Genomic DNA, 21,912 nt, shown 5'->3' with positions numbered 1-21,912 from the left:
TACTACATCGTGGTTTGTGGGATAGTGAAGAAACATTCAGCATTATTTTAGATAAATACGTTCAGTATGTACGTAGACATTTTGGTGCCAGAATTACCTTCGTATTTGATGGCTATGATGATTGCACGAGAAATATTAAAGCTGCAGAACATCGTCGTCGAACTTTCAACAGAAATTTCTTGCAAATACTCACAACAAATCTCGGTTCATTTCAATGTTGAAGTATAAGTTTATTGGCGAAAATATATTGGTTAAACAGGCTAATAACGATGCCGACGTACTGATTATTAAAACAGCTATAGAGCAATTTAATTTTACAAATACAACTATTGTTGTTGGTGAAAATGTAGACTTACTCGTACTTCTTACTGCCCGAACTCCACCTGAAAAAACTATTTTCTTTCTAAAACCAGGAAAAGCTCAAAGTCGAATCGAAATATATTCGTCAAAAAATTTATCTACTTTTGCAAAGAGTCAAAATCATGTACTATTTTTACACGCAATAACTGGCTGTGATACGACGTCTGCATTTTACACGAGGGGTAAAGCAACAGTCTTTAAAATGTTTGAAAAACAAGATTTAGTTCAATGTACTGAAGTTTTCAAAAAAAGGAATTCGACTCAACAAGAAATTATCACCAACGGGATTCAGTTTCTTCTATCTATGTACAAAGCTCTGAAAAAAACTACCTGCTTAGATAAGTATCGATATGCATGTCTCGTAAAAAATATTAAAATTAAAAAACAGGTGCAATTATCTTGTTTCCTCCAACCTCAGTTGCTGCTCATCAACATCTTTTCCGGGTATATTACCAAGTTCAAGTGTGGCTTGGTTATCAGCCGAAATCCATCTTCATTTCGTTCAGGTTTGGAGACCAGCTCCCCTACCCTTTTGGCTGATCATTGGTTATCAGCTAGACCCAAAAGAATGGGGTTGGAAGTAGGTCGACAATGCATTAGAACCTATTCAGACTTTACTCCCACCTGCGCCGGAAAAACTGCTGAACACAATTTTTTGCAACTATAAAAAGGGATGCAGCGCTAAATGTGGTTGTAAAAAAGTTAGACTGTTGTGTTCTCTGGCATGTACACATTGTCAAGGCCAATCATGTTCCAATAGTGTTCATTCGATACCAACGAGGAAACATGCGATACATCACTCTTGACATAGTTTACCTACACCCAGGATGAACATCAAGAAGAAGAAGAAGATCAAGAAGAAGAAGAAAACCAGGAAGAAGAACGACAAGAAGAAGTATTTGAAGGTTATGACTCAGATGAATAAATTTTTACATTTTTTAAATTTCAATCGCTTTTATAATTTCCAACCCTACCTGATATATTTTATTATGCAAGTTTTCAATTTGACAGAATCACAACAGACATGTGGAATAGGCCTACTGGGTAACCACGTTAAAAAAAACGCGCTAAGTACACTACCTCATAAGTGGCGTGGAAACGTGTGCATATAATGACGATTACAACTTTTTGACTCGTCGTATCTCAGAAACAGCGGCTTTGAGAAAAAAAGTATTGGTACATTTTTTGTAGAGAATTGTATGATCTACAATTTTTATCTGAAGTTATTTTATGATAAAACTTACCGTTTTCCTGAAAATTGCCAAAAACCAATTTTTTTCGAGAATGTTGACCTTTGACCTCGAATAATTTTTTTTTCCAGGGATCGCAATCATTCAGAATTTCAAGAAAGGAATTCCAAGAAAGGAATTCCATGCCGGAAATGACTCTACATAAGTAAATAGTATACATTTATTGCTGCTGAAAATCAGAGTTCAAGAGATATGACATTTATGGCAAAGCAACCAGAAGATAATTTCTTTTTTAAAGCAGTAATTTGTTTTAGATACATTTAGCGATAGCATATTCGATTCACGAATATCAAACCAAGTATGAAGCAAGGCAATAAAGTAGGTTTTGATGTACTGAGTGATTTAATTTTGATAATTCATATGACTGACTCAGAAGTGAGATATAACTATTTAACAGTTGTCGCGAACGAACCTTATCGCAGTTAGTAAACAATTTTGCATAGTGATCAATAGCGACGAATGTAAATAACCGCTTCAACCGGAAATACAGAACAAGCAGTATTATACAGAAACAATAGTAAAGACAGACGTGGTAGGTGTACTAACATGAACTTGTAAATCAATCTGGCCTTTCATAAAAACTTCGCAAGTAGGAGTTATGAATGTAACGAGACTATGGGTGCGTGCTCTAGAACGGATATACATCTGATTTCAGTTGAGAGAGACTCATGTTTAGCTTCCATTCTTTCATCTTGGACATTTCCTGGGAATACAGCCGAAATTCTTTATGATTGTGAACTAGTCGGAATTGGTTACAATGAAATATATTTCATTAAATCTTTGTGTATGTCATTTGTCAGTAGCTCTCCATACTTCGAAGTTGGATAATAGTCCAAAATCCCAGACGTCAGACCTACATTATTTTACCAAAGGCAATAATTTGACAATAGATAGAGTGATCTGAAGTTATGAATGCATGCATTTGTGCAGAGAATTTATTTTTGACGCCTCTCCATGAGAAAGTGCGCTCGAATTCCAAAGCATGGCCGTCCCGTAACAAGACGTTACCATGATGGACCAAGACCAAAGGCGCAGGTACAAAGAGGATGCAAAATTAACTTTGAGAAATCATCCTTTTTCAGAGTGATGCAAATTATCAAGCAATAAAAATCTAAAAAATATTACAGTTTATTAAAAATTACTGCACGTGAACTAACTATAATATTACTATAAAAAGGAACCATTTATGTGAAAATTGAGCTTGTAATTGCAGTGTACCTTTCCATTGTTTCCTGATGGACGATGGTTCGAATCAGCGTCAGATGCGTAGTGACAAACCTTTACCCTCTGTCCTCTGTCATTCTCACCCCTACCCATTCAAATTAGATAAGAAGATGAAAATATTCAGGTCATATTAACTTTTTTGAATATGACTTTTTAAAAACACTCTTTTTTTAATACAAACTTTACTTGAACAAATAATGAAAAATGTCATTACAAAGACAAATACAAAACTATAATGAATGAGGAACGGATTCTAAATTATTACTGGATCCATTTATAATGTATGGACAGCGGTGTCACCAGGAGACGATAGGAAATAACAAAGGTTCCAAGTTCTGCTGACTCTGCTGACTCAAAGTCTTTGAAGTCGTTATGTTGGCAGTCTGATACCGGTGAGATCGTCTTACTCACGATATAACACCTGAGCTGCCTAAGCAGAGCTTGAGTTGTATTAATCAACCTATAAACAACTTAGACGTTGGCTTTATATAGTTTGAAGTGTCATTTTTGCATAATAAAGCAAACACCTACTCTGGTAATGTGAATAGAAATAGTACAGATAGTTGAAAGAAGGCCGGTAGAAAGAGTGATAGTAGGAGAGAAGGTGACACTGAATTATTCAACTGATTCAAGGTATTAACTTGGGAAACAATATAAGCCGCTCAAAGTTTGGCATAACAGATCAGCTGGATGGGAGGATCTTCAAGACCACTTTCAAAATTTCCCCTGGCTAGATATTTGTTTCAGCTCTAAAGATCCACCAACTTGTGCTTCTGAAGTCACAGAAGTTATTCTATCATCCATGGATGCATATATTCCTTTTTCAATTGAACGACTTTCTAACAGCAAACCTTGGTCCAACAAAAATTGCGAGCAAGCTGTCGCCTCCAAAAATCTCGTCTACAGGCAGTGCCGCAAAAAGCCCAGTGCCGAAAACCGGACTAATTTTGTTAATGCAAACTTAGGATAAATGAAAGCAAAGAACTTCACAATCAGATAATGAGGGGTAAACTGCTTGCCAATTTCAACGGGTGTGAATCTTTCTGGTTGGTAGCTGAAGCTGTTAATCAGAACTTTACAAAATACACAATTCCACCACTAACACAAGCAGATGGTTCGATGGCAACAACATCCATGGAAAAGCAAATCTACTAGCCGAACAATGTGCGTCCCACTCCACTGTCGATTTTCTGGAAAAGGCACCACCCACTATTCTCACACTAGAATTCAAAATGCCGGAAATTACTTTTCGACAGCGTCTAGTCAGGCGAATTTTGAAAGAGCTGAATATCAACAAGGCGTCTGGTCCTGATGAAGTGCCCGACATCATACTTAAAACGTGCGCAAATGAACTCGCACCAATATTTTGTAGACTTTTCAACCTGTCTTACAAGAAAGGGGTTTTTCATTCTTGTTGGAAGATTGCTTGCGTTCAGCCTAATCCAAGAAAAGGACAAGACCAGTCGCTTTGCTATCAGTGGTATCAAAAATCATGGAGAAAGTCGTAATCCACCATATTCTCAAATATTTGGAAGGATTCAACATTTTGAGCGATCATCAATATGCCTTTCGGGAACAAAAATTAACAGGCGACCTTCTATCGCATGTCTCCCATATTTGGAATAACGCAATCGAGAAACATGGATAATCAAGAGCTGTTGCGCTTGTTGCTGGCCAAACTTCGATGCTATGGCGTGTCAGATCATTTTTGTGTATGGCTCTTAAGCTTCCTGACAGAACGTTTCCTGCAAGTGGCCGTCGATGGATATCTCTGCGATACTTTCACTATCAACGCTGGTGTTTCCCAGGGATCTATATTGTTTCCAGCCTTCTCTTTACTGTATATCAACGACTTATTGGAAAAAAACAAGAATCCAATATATTGCTTTGCTGACGACAGCATACTTGTCTCGTCATTTCTTTTGGATTCCAGGACATCGGCTACGGAGGCGCATCTTCACAGACAGCAGGAGGTTGATTATCTTAATGATGATCTGGAAATGATTTCGAATTGGGGTGAAAGTAACCAGGTTCAATTCAATGCCACAATAATGTCAGGTCACACAATTCCGCTTTCTGCTCCCATAAGTTTGTTGGGGGTTAAAATGGACACCAATATGTCTTGGCACAATCATGTCTCTGGAATTGCAAAGGCTGCTTTTCAACAGCTTGGAACACTGTTCCAAACCAGAAGACTGTACACACCTCAGCAACTTTTGATGCTTTATAAAGCTCAGATCAGACCTTCTTTCGAGTATTGTTCTCATTTATGAAGTACTACCCCCAAACATACCCTAAAATTGCTGGATTCTATCCAGAAAAAAGGCACGGGCACCGCTCTGAGAGCGCCTTAAGGTTTTCCTATAACCAACAGAAAACTTCGATTAGGAATCTAGTTCATATACTGTTTTCAATATGTCATAGTATTGATTCACATGTTCCTTCAGTTTTGACTTGAATTTGTGTTTATAAGAGATTGTTCTAATTTCTTTAGGAACTAGGTTTACTAGTTTTTGTCTAGAGTACGATATGAATCTTCAAGTGCAAGTTAATCTACAGAGAGGAACATTCGTTTTTTGATGAAGTTTTGCTCTGGTTTCATAATTATGATTTATATTGGATGTATGGTTATTATGCCTCTAGGTATAGTATGCAGTGATAAGTGTATAATTTTCTCACATCAAATAACTAAATAAGTCTGATTATTTGTATAGTGATGCAGTGAAGTATCTTTTTTTACACTTGAAAATGATTTTCAAGATAGTACTTTGCACTACTTCTGGATTATGTAACAGGTTTTGGCGAACACCACCCCATATTATAATGCAATACCTCAGAACCGATTCGGTGAGTAAGTTGCATATCATTATTAGTAGCTTTTAATTATTAAGATTTCTGAGTTGGTAGAATTTATAAGAGAATTTGCTGAGTCTTTTAACAGCCTTGTCTACATATTCGTCCCATCGCATATACACTAATATATTTCATATTGTTTACCTTAATAACTTTAGGACATGTGCATATCATTGAGGTTTGGGCGTATTTTTGGAAGGTTGATCTTTATTTGTGGGGGTGAACGTTACATGTTTAGTTTTAGAGATATTTAAGTTCAGAAGAATTGTGTTAAACCAAGAGAAAACAGATGTCAGTCCCGTTTCAGCTCTCTTATAGACGTCGTCCCACGTATCGCCTCGAAATGACAGAGCTGTTTCGCCTCTATAAGATGTGATGCTTTCTTGGATGTTTTCGAATTTGTAAATGTCATTATTGTATATTAAGAACAAAATTGGGCCTAGTACTGCCCCCTGCGGGACGCCCACTGTTATAGATAGTGGATCACTATAAATATTGTTAATTTTAACAATCTTGATTTCTCTCAGATAGATAGTTTTCAAATAGGTTAAGGGTGATTCCTCTTACTCCTATGAGTTCTAAACGCCTCAGTAAGGATGATTAACAGTGTCAAAGGCTTTCGCCAAAACTGGAGAAACTGTTAGGCACTTTTTCCCCATATTGAAATTATTCCAGATACTGTGAACCAATTGAAAGACAACATTTTTGGTTGAAATATGTTCTCTGAATTCAAACTGGCATTCATTTAAGATATTACTCTTCTGTAGGAAATGAACAATTCTATTTTTCAAAAATGTTTCGAAAACTTCTGCGAAAATGTTCGTGATAGTTATTGGCCTATAGTTTGTGGCAAGTTTCCTGATGCCAGATTTAAATATTGAGAAAATGGTAATAATGAGGAGAAATCACACTAACCGTTATAATAGTCGTAATATATGTTGTAAGAAAACTGCAGTCAATATCCACGAGATTATAAGCTTCAAAATAAAATAATAAAGACTGGTGTGACTCAAACATGCTGTTATTCGATGTTTCCAAAACGAACTCAATACCATTCAGCTGCTCTATTGGCAACATACCTCTATCAACGTGAAGAGTGTTGACAAAATTATTAAAAACATTACTTACTAGTTCTGAATTTCTGAGAGTGATAATTGACAAGAAGCTGAAATTCAACAGCAGTTGAAAGTTGAACAATTAAAAAATTAAAAATAAATAAGAATTAAAAGATTTCAACCCAAGTTATCACACAACGTTTCGATTGTTAGTATCCACAATATTCTTCAGTCATCACCCAAAGTCTTCAGTAATCACCCGAAGACGATTGTGGGATCTTACAATCGAAACGTCGTGAAGCAACTTGACGTGAAATCTTTCAATTTTTATTTTTCCCAAATTTTTTATTGTTCAATTTCCAATTGTTACTTGTATTTTGTTTTATTGTAATTTCATTTCAGGGTTTTTTGCTTAATATAATTGTTATTTTCAGCTATTCATTTTGATTTTATCGAGCCTTTCAGGGATTTCAAATCATTTCATATTAGCCAATGAAACTCCAAAACAATTCAACTCATACTATTTTATTTCTCATTTACAATTGGAAAATGGAATGTTCTTCTGGTGAGCATGTTGCTTCAGTGCAGAACTCAATTGCACACTGTTTTCATTAAACAGAAAAGGTATATAAGATGCATGTGTAATACTTACTCAAAAAACATTTTTTTATTCAACAAAGATAAAATGATTTTCAGCGGCTACTCCAATAAATAATCCCTTCATACGACTATCGACCTCAGATTACTCATGCTAGCCTCTACTCTAGTCAAAGACTCCATTTACAGGGTGTTCATTGAACATGCGGCAAAAAAGTAAGGGACTATTCCTTGGACTACTATTTTGCCAATAATGATTTTTGATAGGGCGCTTTGTTTTGGAGATATGGAGCAAAATAAAAGCCGAAATAAAAGTATAGCGAACTACACTGGACCTAACAAGTCATAAAAAATCTAACAGTTCCGTTGGTACCTATCAACAACATTCCGATTACTACAAACAGCTGCAGACATTCAATTTGCTGGGTGTAACGCAATCAGAAACGATCCTGGTGTTTTCGAAAGAGTTCGGGAGTCGATGGTGAGAAGATTGGATTCTTGTGTAGTCATTTTCAACAGTGCGAATCTTCCAAAGAAGGGAAGGATGCTATCAATTTTAAAAAAGGTAACTCTATAGAAGATGTGTATATCATACAAAAAAGTAACTTTCAGTCCCAAGCAGAGATAGAAACAACCACATGGAACCTTCTGAGAGAATCAAGTATTCAATCAAAGAAATAAACAAAATACAAAAGTGTAAAAGACAGTGAAAATAACCAATAAATAAACTAAATCAAAACTGATACTAAAAACTGGTAACCACAAAAAAAGCTATCAAAACTATCTAAATCTCATATATCGTGATGTTAAAGCCAAAAAGAGAGTAAATCTCTATCAGATTCATTTCATATTCACAAGTTCCGATACTACTCATTGATATCAAATTTGATTATAGCTTCTAAAATTCAATATTTCAATGGTCTCAGTTTCATAGCATCGACAAAATATTCACACTTGTTTAATATAATTCATCCATGATTCGTGGTTTTCACACATGAAAGAAATGATATTCATCATCGCACATCTCACAATTTCTTTCCGAACTAGTTCAAGTTCTCTAAGAGAATGATTAATGACATATAATGGGTGGCACAGAAACTAACATGAAATATTTTCATTTCATCCTGAAAGCCTCTTTTGAATTCAACTTGCTCCGTTCCGTTTCACAAAGAGGAAAGCAATATGGTGCAATGTAATCTTCTGAAGCTCATTATTTCCGTTATGTTCCTTATCTACCCATAAAAGAGAAAATATGCCTGTACTACTTCAGGATACAATACATACTCAGGATTACACTTAAGCGACATTCAGAATAAAAATATCCAATTAGTGTTGAATTCACTAACAAACTTATCCGGTTATGTTAAATATTTGTCCAGTCAAGCGGAGAGCTGTTCTACGGTTAAACGCTTAGATGTCTTGTATATGTTTGAACATCAATTTTAATGAAAAACGACTTCATCACAAGCATCTTTCGCGAAACTAAAAATCATGTATGATTGGCAGCGACAGTCAAACGTTCATCAAAGTATTTGAGGAAACTATTCATACTGTTAGGAACTTAGGATTTTACTGAGATTCATCTAGGCTGCGGTTCTAAATGAACAAATAATAAGTGCTATATAGATATACTCATTCAAGTTCATTAACTTCAATTGTTCACACAAATTACACTGAATTATTACAATACTTCAATCGCACTCACAAGACTGCTTCGTCGTTGCTTTGTCGTTGCTTGTAATACTAGAAGTTATCGTTGAGGAACAAAAAATCCCACAAAGCCTGAAAAATTGCTACGAATCATGTCAATCTCCAGTGTCGAGTGATTTTCCGCCAGTCTTTCCACATATAAATCAATGTCGTAGATTTCCACCTGAAATACGGTCGAATAGGGCCGTAGGCAGGTTGATCGCTCTGCCTGGTTCTACGATTGTATATATCTGTTCTCATTCAAGAATTCCTTATCACACTAATGCGGAGCTCTACCGTGATGGACTTTTTTTTTCCCAACTACTCATAGGACGTAACCAAATTATCCGACCCTGAGTTTACAGATGAGATGGACGTCGACAAAACGATCCAATTCCTGATCATGTTGACAAATCTAGGACGTTACCCAGACAGAAAGGTCGCCTCGTCGAAATCAGGATTCCTTATAGATGCACCGAAATCTTGAGCAGCACGAGTATAATCTACATCCGGGATAAAACAAACTTCCCCTGAGCAGGTTAGAAAACGTTCACATCTTATCGGGAGAGAAAAGAAACCCCTTCTGAGCAGATTAGGAAACGCTTATTCTCAAACGATGATTTCTTCAAACAAAGGCGAAAAAGCCTTGCTTGGTCGAATCCTATGTATCGTCAGATGTAGCTGAATAGCGGAAGATTCATCAATACAGTTTATTGTATGATTTTTCAATATTAAAATAAAAACAGCGACACGTATTTCGCTATACAATAGCTTTCTCAAGCGTAAAATAAATTCAACGGATATATCTTCAGTATGCCGTGATAGTTACTGTGAAGTAGGTACAATTCCAAGGTTCACATTCCAACCTCAATGTCTACAGGCTAATTGTGAGAGCGTCTACTGACTTGTGGGTGCAGTAAGTACTTTCCATGACCCCAACTGCAGCACTTGAGGTCCTACTCAGACTTCCACCATTGCACATCTACATACAAAGAGAAGCTCGACTGGTGACACACAGGCTAATGCACCCACCAGTGAAAGCGGAAGAAACTTGGAATACAGATGGCTCAAAGAGCGAAGAAGGAGTGGGAGCTGGTATATACGGAGGCACAGCAAAGACGAGAATCGCACTCAGCCTCGGACATAATGCAACTGTGTTACAGGCAGAAGTAGCGGTCATTGAATACTGTATAAGGGAAATAAACAGGCAGAAGGTCACAAATAAAATCATAGCCATTTTCTCCGACAGCCAGGCGCTCAGCTCATTTCAAGTCTTCTCAAGACTGGTGGGAAGCTGTCTGAGCGCACTCAAAGAGCTAAGTATCCAAAATAGGGCCACTTTAGCTTGGATACACGGACATGAGGGTCACAAGGGCAATGAGGAGGCCAATGTTCTAGCCCGTGAATGCGCATCCAGGGTTACGATTGGCCCAGAACTCTTCTTCGGGGTAGCGAAAGCATGTATAAAGACATCCATGAATTCATAAATGCAAACCGAATCGATAGATTGGTGGAATAAGCTTCCAGGAATGAGGCAAGCGAAAGAGTTAATAAAAAAAACACCGCCGAGATTCACGGAAGACCTTCTAAACTACAACCGTAAGAGTATAAGGGTAGTGGTGGATCTACTAACGGGACATAGCCGACTTCTGTCAAGAAGAGGAAGAGACCGCACTGCATGTGCTCTGTGAATGCGAAGCGATAGCAAGGCTGAGACACGCAAGATGCGGGGAAGAGAAACCAGAGGCTGCCAGCTATGTGAAGGGGTCAGTGTCAAGGCTATGGAGTATCATCAAAGAGATCAAGGTGGACAATGAGCTCTAACAACCAAGGAGCATCACAATAGATCTGAAAAGGTCGCAGTGAATCAGGCCATGGGCTAGCTCCCCGATAATCTAATCTAATCTAAGTACTTTGCAGCTATGAGAGGGTGTCTTAGAAGACCCAATTTCAGCGTTGTTCAAAGCGTTACACTAGTGAGAAAATGTTACTTTTTGATGTTCAAAATTACCAAGTTACGTTTTCAGTAATTTTGTTATACTTTAACAAACTTTCAACTGACAGTTTTCGCACCAGAACGCATCGACGTATCAAAAATTGTAGTTAACGTATCATAAACCGACGACTGAAAAGCATTTTCACATGTCTTCTGTGAGTTTTCATACGCCACCCATCACATTTGAAGATAAATCAGCTAATGATGTGTGTGTGCGATTCAAAAGTTCAAAATTTCTGTTAAATGCTATTTTTTCGACATAGCCCTCAACAAACTTTTTCGGGCGCGAACAAGTAATTTGTGTTACTTATCTACTTGACGAAGATAGCCGTAGACTTACCTCCGATCAGGTTTTTACTTGCACAATGCTAGTATCCCCTTCTGCCTCTAGGATAATTTCCCTATCTGACAGTTAGGATGCTAACGGCTCTAATCTAACCTAACCTACCTGTCAGAGAGGGAAATCCTCTTAGAGACAGAAGGGGATACCAGCATTGTACAGATAAACAATGGTGTCCCACAAGGATCCTACTAATTAATACAGAAACACCTAGCATGTCTATTGAATACCTGGGTATCTGGTTGAATGTAAAAATGATCTTTGCAGGACATGTCAACAGAACCATCCAAAAAGTTGTGAAGGCTGTAGCTGCCCTGTCAAACCTTCTACCAAACATTGGAGGTCCTAGAGCGTCAAGAAGAAAGGTACTGTTTACTGTGGCTTACTCCCAGATACTCTACGCTGCGCCAGTCTGACATAAGGTGATGACAAATCAAAAACTGGTAGCTAAGCTCACTAGTCTCTAGAGGAAGATAGTAGTGCATATAGATATGTTGTGCATATGGAACAATCTCGGCGGAAGCAGCAGGAGTAATAGCAAGAGTACCTCCCATACATCTCTTAATTCATGAGAGGCATTAGTGGTACCGTACCGTACCGAAAATGACCGCAAAGAAGTGGACTAGTCGAAAGTTCGGACGATGGACCAATAGGCTGATACCTGACATTTTGCAGTGGGTCAACAGACTACTTTCTGACCCAAGCACTATCCAGGTACAGCTGCTGGAAACAAATCCACATGGTTATTAGGCTCATCATACAAACGTAAAAGAAGGAAGAGAGAGACTGGGTGCTATAGACAGCTCCCTCACTTATGCAATGTGAAAACGGTTCCAGTGGGAAGAGTGTATGAAAAGGAGGAGGGGTTTCAGTCAGTAAGAATCCGGCATAGTGTCTTATGCAAGACTGTCCCTCCTCCTCCAGGGTATTTTTGCTTAATATAATTGTTATTTTCAGCTATTGTTTTTAATTTTTTCATTTGTATTGGTTCTTATACAGATTTCAAATCATTTTATATAATGGAAGTCCGAACTAATGAAATTCAAGAAAGTCAATTATCTGTTTTCACTGAAATTTCTATTGCGGTGTCGTGACACCGGTGTGATTCCTGAGTGCCTTCGGATAAAAAGGAATTCCAAGACCCCACATGCCTCACCCACATTACCTCATCAATGCTCGATATACTCAATAAAACTCAAAATTACTATCCAAGAGTATATAAAGAATCAATAGAAATTCAAAAACACAGGGATAAATTCAATAGTAAGGAAGAGGCAATGAACAATAAATCTGGCTACTTGTCCCTAAAGGTACACAAATGAGGTAAGGTAATCCAATTAGGAGAAACCAAGCCACTGCTAATTACTCTGGAACGACTATTTCGATTTCCAACAATGAATAAGAACTGTATAAAGAATTGAAGTACCTATCAAACGAGTTACTACAAGAACCCTCTTTCTATTTAAAAATAAAGGTGTGAGCCCCGTCTCGGCATCGAGTGATGCAACACTTTTTCTCTCTTACCAAGAAGTATTGAAATCACACCTTTTTACGTAAATTTTGTCCGGCCTCGATATCTTGTTCCGTTCAATAGTAAAGAGGAGGGGGACTTTTCATGTTCACACTGTATAAATTATTCAAACTCAAATTCAGAAAGCAAATACCTCCGACTCTGCTCATTCGAATGATAATTACGAAAGCCGGTAGAACCGGTAGTACCGCCTCCTATTGAATGTTTATCTTTCATTCATGCACTATTGCACCGGTAAACTTTATTTGTATTAGACGACACAAACATAATTCAGATGCATTTTTCGGATGGTAAATGTGAGTAACGTGACACCAACCTGCTGAGAAAGATGCTGTTGAAATGTTTGAAAAGCACGTTCGTGAGGCTGGGAATGGCTTGTTCAAACATTAGTACTCTTAGAGCTTAATATGATCCGCGTGGTTTATTGGACTGCTGGTGAACCTGTTCACCTATAGCGTGTTCTCATCCAATACTTGGAGAAAGAAATTTCAGTATTTCATGTTTTAGCTCTCTTCGTGTACCATGATGAAATGATCAAATATTCAACAAAATTTTGTATATACCGCATGTATAGGGTCTTTCGTTAAGCGCTTCCTATCTTTAAATTTATACAGTGTGTAAAAGTCAAATGGAATAAATTCATCATTTTGGTTACAGTACATATTTTAACAAAATCCCGAAAGACGTCAAATTTAAATTATAATTTGACATACTTCAACGGAAAAACACTACCCCTACCTTCAACCCCCGTCGAATGACAGGTACAATCCCCAATTTATTAAATGGGAAATATAGGCTTGGGATATATCATTTGAAAGATATCGCTTTCAAGTTTATTGCAACAATTAAGATTAAAACAAATTAGAATTATGTGGTTGCTGAAATTCGATAAAATACACTCAAAAATTATTGCAATATACTAAAAACTTATTTCATGTATTGATAATAAGAAATAATTGATAATAAGGAAGTAAGCAAAAGCCATGGCAATGTTCTTTTTAGATGGTATCCTTTGAAAAACTGTAAATAATTTCCGTGGCAACGTTAGTTGTCAGTATTTTAATTTAAGTTTAAAGTTCGTTAACTACAAGTCTGACAAATAGTTAGATTAACAGAAATGCATAAAATAACAGTTTTACAAATGATTGGTTACGAAGATGAAACCCGAACACAACAGGAAGTAGCTCGCCTATTTCATGACAAATTTCCTAATAAGCAAAATAGAGAAACAGTTTCGCGACCTTGGTCATGTGGGGCAGATAAAAAAAAGAGCTGCCAATGCAATGAGTGATAAACTCAAATTAGATGTGATGTGATTAAATGTGAGTTTGAGGAAAACCCACTTACATCGAGTAGGCAGGCATCCACCATATTCAATGTTAGCCATACATCGATAGTAAACATATTAAAAGAAAGTAAAATGCATCCATATAAAATGATACCTTCTCAGGAGCTCATGGAAGACCATTTTGATGGAAGAACTTGTTTTTGTGAGCAAATGAGGGACAATATCATCCAATTAGAAGACATTATGTTTTCTGATGAGTGTACTTTGTCTCTTAACGGTCATGCTAATCGGCAAAATTGCTGCTACTGGTCAACGGAAAATCATCACTGAATGAGAGGAGAACACACGCAATACCCCCAAAAGGTTAATGTTTGGGCAGGGATTGTAGGAAACCATATCATTGGTCCCTTTATATCCTGATCCAGGACACCCTCAAGTTGCAATGAATACGATATGGTTTCAGCAGGATGGGGCACTACCACATTACGTCTTTATTCACCTGAAGTAAGAACATACAGAATATACAAAAAAAAATTGGTGAATGGGCGGAGTGTCAGCAAAGCTGTTTAAGTTAATGTCTGGCAATACCTCGCACAAGTTTCTCAACTTCTGAGAGTTGTCGTTCGTATGGGGGCGACAGCTGATTAACGGAAAAACAGATTTCAAACATATTTCAAACCTCAATACAACATTTCTCAATCGGTGGATAGGGAGGCGAGGATCGATTGAATGGCCAGCGCGATCACCTGATCTTTCATCATTATATTTTCATGGGGATATGTAAAAAATAATGTGTACAAAACTAAACCTTCAGATTTGAATGACTTGAAATAACAAATAACGCTTGCTATTAGGTCGCTCACGCCTGATGATGATGTTAAATAATGTTAGAAGAATGTTGAGATTAGGATGTTGCCAAGACGTTCACGGTGAATATTTTGAACATCTACTTCGTTAACATCCATAATTCTTTTTCGTACTCCACATATCATTACGTTTTGCATTACATTTTAGTTGTTGAGTGTATTTTACCGAATTTCGGTAATCACATAATTTTAATTTATTTTAACTCAATTGAGAGCTTCAAAACTAAAAGCGACAACATTTTTGAATAGAGAATGAAGAGACCTTTCAAACGAAATATCACAAACCTATACTTCCCATTTAAAAAGTTGGGGGTTGTACCTGTCATTTGAAGGGGGTTGAAGATAGGGGTGGCATGTTTACGTTAAAAAATTACAAATTATAATTTACATTTGACATGTTTCAGTTTTTTTTTAAATGTACAGTAACCGAAATAATGAATTTATTTCATTTGGCTTTGTACATTGTATAAAACAAAGTATGTGTAAGATATCATCGAAATTTTTTATTCATTTGGAATACCTATTGATGCCGTTATACAGTGTCACCAATAAAGTGCGCACCATATGGGAAACTTTCTTTTTGGAAAAGTTTCAATGAAGTTTAACTTCGGCACTTTGTGCTTTGAATTCAATTTAAAATGATGCGGCCAACTGCGACCACTGACAAACACTGATTTGTCAAATTCAACTTTTTTTTGAAAAAAATTGAAAAAGTGCATTTCTAGATCGAATTTAACAAAAAGTTACTTGAAAAAGTTGTGTCTACGGCAATTTTATATCCATATAGCAAATTTTATGCAACTAGGATGAAGTTAACGTTTTGCTTATTTTTGACAGATATTCCCTTTATATTAAAAAACAAGTTCGGTTAATTGTCATCAATTCATATGTACATAACAAACCCATCATGGACTTCAACTTTTCTGATACATTTTTACTCATACGGACATTTTTAGAGAGAAATTAAAAATTTGCTATAAAATATCACTTGGCTATTTTCTTAAACAAACGTCAGTACCTTCAATTTTGAAAAAGCAGACGACTCAAAAATAGCAATAAGTATTAATAAAATTACTTGAGTTGAAATTACATTAAAATTTCAATATTCAGTATTACAGATTATTTACAAATACTAACTAGGACGGTAAGGATGCTTAATCACGTTGAATAAAATTTTTAAGTAGGTCTTGACAAACAAAATGCATGCTGTGGTAGTTTCAAGTTGTTGATTTACTTGTCAAATTTTTTTAAGTTATTTTTGCAATAATGTTGTCTCTTCAAAATTAATAGAAATAGTTTTAATATGTGGTGAGAATACACCATACCGGCAAGTAGCTAACATTTTTAATGAACGGCATCCAGGAAAAAATGTTCAACTTACTACTGTGTCAAAGATAATGTCGAAATTCAGAGAAACAGGATCCATAGCAAATCAATTTAAGAAAAAGCACACTCCAAGTAAATATGATGAGGAGGCCCAACTTAACATTTGTTTAGAAGTTATTGAACACGGGCAAACGAGCATAACCGATATTATAAAAAATACCGATTACAAGAGAGAAAGTGTTAGAAAAAGTGTGTATAAAATTGTATGGACAGATGAGGCAACGTTCTCTTCAAATGGAACGGTAAGTTCTCAAAATTGCCCATGGTGGGCCCAAAAAAATCCCAATTTCACAGTTAAATGTGGTGATCAGTATTCCTTTAAAACTAATGTATGGTGTGGGATACTCAATGACCAAATAATTGAGCCATTTTTCTTTAAGGAAATGTATCATACGTTGGTTATCTCAACCTTTTAAATAATGAGGTTAGTGAAGTTTTAGATAATATGCCTTTAAATATTGAATACGACCTATGGTATCAGCTTGATGGCGCACCATTACATCACACGGTTGCTGTAAAACAGTCCCTCCAACAAATGTTCAGAGGCAAAGTTATTGGACGTAACTGAGAACATTATTGGCCACCTAGATCACCCGACTTGACGCCTTTAGACTTTTTCTTGTCGGGTTACCTGAAACAAAAAGTGTACCGGAGTAGACCATTTACTGACATACAACATCTGGAAAATACCATTCGCGAGTGCTGTGCAAATATAAATCTCCGATTTATTAAAAATGCAGTTACAGATGTCAGTAGAAGGACCATAATTTGTATTGAACGTGGAGGACGACATACTGAAATGAGTAATTTTTTGTACCCATTTGTATTTTTTATAATATTATTGTTGTTTAAAATTTATAATAATAATAATAATAATCTATCGAAATCATTTGCATTTTTTTTAGTTGCCTCTGCTTTTTCGAAATCAAAGTTTTGTTTAAGAAAATAGCCAAGTGATTGAAACTTTGCACCAGTCATGTTAAAAATTTTATAGCAAATTTTTAATTTCTCTCTAAAAATGTACGTAAGAGTAAAAATGTATCAGAAAAGTTAAACTCCATGATGAGTTTGTTATGTATACATGAATTGATGACAATTAACCGAACTTGTTTTTTAAAATAGAGGGGATATCTGTCAAAAATAAGCAAAACGTTAACTTTATCCTAGTTGCATAAAATTTGGCATATGAATATAAAATTGCCGTAGACACAACTTTTTCAAGTAACTTTTTGTTAAATTCGATCTAGAAATGCACTTTTTTCAAAAAAAGAGTTGAATTTGACAAACACTGAACGTCAGTGGGTCGCAGTTGGCCGCATCATTTCAAGTTAAATTCAAAGCACAAATGCCGAAGTTAAACTTCATTGAAACTTTTCGAAAAAAAAGTTTTCCATATGGTGCACACTTTAATGGTGACACTGTATGTGGAATATAACATCGTTCAAACATCCGTCATTTTCCATGACTCTGTCGCATAAATCAGTCTGAATTTGACCGACGTCATGGTTTATTTTGGCTTTGAGAAACGCTATGGTTTGTGGCATATTCGCATACACCTGCGACTTAACAAAACACACAAGAAAGATTCTAACAGCGTGAAATTGAAGGTTCTCAGTGGCCAGTTCACATCAGCTCCACATGAGATGACCATACTCTCAAATCGCTAGTGCAGAATATCCAATGTGGCATGAGCTGTGTAGCACATAGCGCCGTCCTATTGTAACCACATGTCGTTGGTGTCCAGATCATCCAATAAAGCTGAATGTTGGTAATCTGTTTGGCACGTAAAGCCGTTGGGTTCAGACCAAAAGAAGTTGATAATCATCGACCTACAGTGCTCGCCGTTGACAGTGATGGTCTGGCCAACGTTGTTCTCAAATAATTATGGGCCTATGACGCCGCTAGCCAAAATCCGCACCACACAGTGACTTTTTCGGGATGCATTGGACGCTCTTAGATCTAATGTGTATTGGTTTCGTCCCAAATTCGACAATTTTATTTGTTCACGTACCGATTCATCCAGAAATGGGCCTCATCGCTGAAGATGATTTTTCGATGAAAATTAGGGTCAGTTGCCAACTGCTCCAGAGCCCATTCAGCGAACACACGTCGTTGTCTATTGTCGTCAACCTGCAGTTCCTGGATCAGTTGAATTTTGTACGGGTGCAGGCCCAAGTCGCGACCAAAAGTCGCCAAGTTGTGGTCTGTGAAAGGCCGAGTTATTGTGTGCGATGCAAAATCGACTGCCTCAGATTCTCTTGCACACTCTCACAGACTGCGGTAATGTTTTCAGCAGATCTTGCGTTTCGTCAACATGCGGGTATGGTCGATCGATTACTGAACAAGTGGATTCAAATTTATCCACCACATTGCAAATTTTCTTCTCGGTAGGACGATTATGGCGACCGTAAAATGCGCAAACCGCGCGGTAAGTTGCCCGAACAGAACATCCATTTTAATAAAATAATTTTATTATTTGCACGTATTGTTGAATGCTATAGACGTCCATGGTGATTTGGCAAAACATACTGAATAAATGACAACTGACTTGACAGATGTAGCTTCAACAAGATGGCCGTTACCAATTGTCAAACTTCGAATGTCTCTGTTAGAAGACTCCTTATCAGTTAAATGAAATAAATTCGATAGTAAATAAGTTCGACTTCGTCATAAAAACGTTTGAATACATTTTTTTCCATTTTAAATGTAACTTCCTGTATAATATTCAATTTTTGGATTCTTCAGAATACGGCATGGACATTATTCTGAATATTTTTCCTCATTTTACTCAGTTTGCTTCATCTCCTGATGACGCCAGCTTGACTGCTGAAACGCGCGTCAGAAGATGTTGCAGTTCTGGCATTTGGGAACAGTACTTGTAGGATTTAGTCTAGGCCAGAGGTACCAGTTCTACTTCTCTGTAAAGTGAAGTGTCAAGGCTAGAAACTTTTTTCTTCATTTTCCTGTTTTATAGAAATTGGATAATTTGTTTCTTCTGATGCATAGATACTTACCAATATATTTCGTTTCTTTTTTTGTATAATACGATATGAGTTTTAGTTTTCACTATTTCGGTTATCCTATCCTGTATATAAATATGCAGAATGAGGTGGAGCCTTTATTGCATATTTATAAGAAACGAACAATGAATAATAAAGAAGGAAAACGTATACTCTGGATTCTGAAAGGTAAAATAAATACGCTCGTTGTATGAGTTTTTCAACTCGTTTGAAAGTAAATTCAAATTTACGTACGAACGTTTTTATAAATATACGAAGGAACTTTTTATTCGATTCGTTCGTAAGACATATCAAACTTTGGTAATCAATGTATTTTCTCTGTGTCGCACTTAATACAATATTCCAGATGCAAATTGATTATTTAATTCAAACCGAAGAATTGATGAAAAAAATTAAAGGCTAGGCCACCAATATAGAGTTTTACAGCGATAAAACTTTTCTCTCCAACAACGATAAAACTGACAGCCATGAAATTACCATCTAGACATCATTATTCTTGAATCATATGTGACTCTGGTCTACTGCGCCGAAGGGAAGCAAATACCATAAAAAAAGAGAAGAAGAAAGAAGAAGAATATGTGACTCTCAGAGCCTAAATATGTATCATCCTCACGATTTCATCCACTGTCACAGTCCTAATTAAATTGAACCAATGGAATCAAAACTTCAAATATGATTGTTACTAAATATTAGAACTTTACATAAATGCTTCTACATAAATTTACAGGTTTAATTTAAGTTGTCTCGGTAGAGACAACTCAATATGTAGATAAATCAAATGAAACTCACCAATACAATAACAGATACAAGAGACTGGAATAAAAAAGGAATTGTCACACTTTATTGATTCACGTAACCTCACGAAAATAAAACAACAGTCCTCGAATCAAAACACCACATTGAAAAGAAAAAATTTATATATAATATTCTGGAATCTTCAGAACAAGGTCGAATCTTAATCGTATAATAAGACATTTTCAATTCGAATGTATTTCAATGAAATCGAAAAAATACACTCTGCGTCAAGTAGGACGCGTGCCAGATCTGCGGTCTCATTTCAAGACAAGAAAGATTTTAACAGTGAAATCCTTTTGTTACGTACCTTGTTCAGATTCGAACATTGTCTTATTTATAATGGTACTTTCAAACAAATGTTCTTGTTGAAATTTCTCGTTATTCATGTAATAAAATTGATTTTAATTAGTAATTGACATTTTGTTCTTATTGCAAAGCATTTGAGCTATAAATTATATCCATGGGCAAATATCCATTTTTTTAAACTCGAACTTTGTTATTTTTAGCAATACCAATCGAGCTGTTTACTCTCATTGTATTGCTAAATTACAATGTTATTGTTGAAGAATGGTAATTTATCAATAAAATGTTGAGATCTTGTGGTTATACTTTCAAAAGAATTCCAAAATTAGAGACTAGTGACGTCACGTGACTATATTCCTACACATTTTCCAATAGATCATTTGGCAAAGTGCATATATATGGTTCGCATTACAGAAATAATTGCGAAAAAAAAAAACAAAAACATGAATGAAAGGAACTGAAACCAATAAAAAAACGGCATAACATATGATGTAACTGCAAAGCCCGTGTGATGCTGAGTACTTTGGCAATAGCCTGATCAATAACATGCTAATATCAAGGGGTTTTCTATTTTGGAAAAAACTCCATATGAACATAATACTCTGTTCAAAAAATAAGGTGAATTTACATTTTCTCAAAAAATATGCATTTATTCATGAATTTCTATTTTGCCCCCTTCGAAGTAGTCCCCCTCAGATATAATAAAACTTGTGCCAGCATTTTTCCAACCCTCGAAGCAGTTCTGATATGCATTTTTTGGTATGTCTTGAGCTCTCTCAGCGATTCGGTTTTTATCTCCTCAATCGTCACAAAACGCTGTTCTTTCATGGGTTTCTTTGATCTTGGAAACAGAAAAAAGTTGCAGAGGGGCAAATCTGGTGGATACGGTGGCTAAGGCATGATTAAGGTGTTGTTTTTGGCCAAGAAATTACAAACAAACAATGACGAGTGAGTGGGTGCATTATCTTGATGCAAAAGCCATGAATTGTTTTTCTACAATACCGGACGTTTTCTTCGTATTGCTTCTCACAGGCGGCGCAAAATAATACTCCTTATTGACCGTACGACCATGTGGCAAGAACTTCTGGTCTCCCGGGGCTCTTCCATTGGGACAATTAGACGATTAGTTTCGATGTTATAACCATATATCCATGATTCGTCACCAGTTATGACCCTCCTGAACAAATCTGGATCGCCGTTGACGTCATTCAACAATTCAAAATGCAGCAATTTTGGAACGAACTTTGCTGCCACACACTTCATGTCCGAAAAATTTCATGGCATGAGCCAACCAATGTGCCGACATCCTTAGTAGCTTATCTAATAGTGAATAGTTGATGTGCTGGGGCATCCAGGGCA

General features: G+C 36.4%; 1 protein-coding gene across 1 annotated transcript in view; it reads left to right on the top strand.

Moving 5' to 3' along the window:
* LOC111514539 (uncharacterized) overlaps nt 1-1,943 on the top strand; it is a 36,525-nt gene extending 34,582 nt beyond the window's left edge. The window contains exon 4 of the mRNA XM_074169607.1: nt 1,682-1,943. Within this exon, the coding sequence (XP_074025708.1) occupies nt 1,682-1,759 (78 nt within the window). The 3' untranslated portion in view covers nt 1,760-1,943. The remainder of the gene's footprint in view (nt 1-1,681) is intronic.
* Nucleotides 1,944-21,912: the final 19,969 nt, after the last annotated feature.

This window comes from Leptinotarsa decemlineata, unplaced genomic scaffold, assembly GCF_025532065.1.
Source record: "Leptinotarsa decemlineata unplaced genomic scaffold, Ldec_3_MD MMD2_P_RNA_scaffold_5, whole genome shotgun sequence".
NCBI lineage: Eukaryota > Metazoa > Arthropoda > Insecta > Coleoptera > Chrysomelidae > Leptinotarsa > Leptinotarsa decemlineata.
This window is presented reverse-complemented; position numbering and strand designations above follow the sequence as displayed.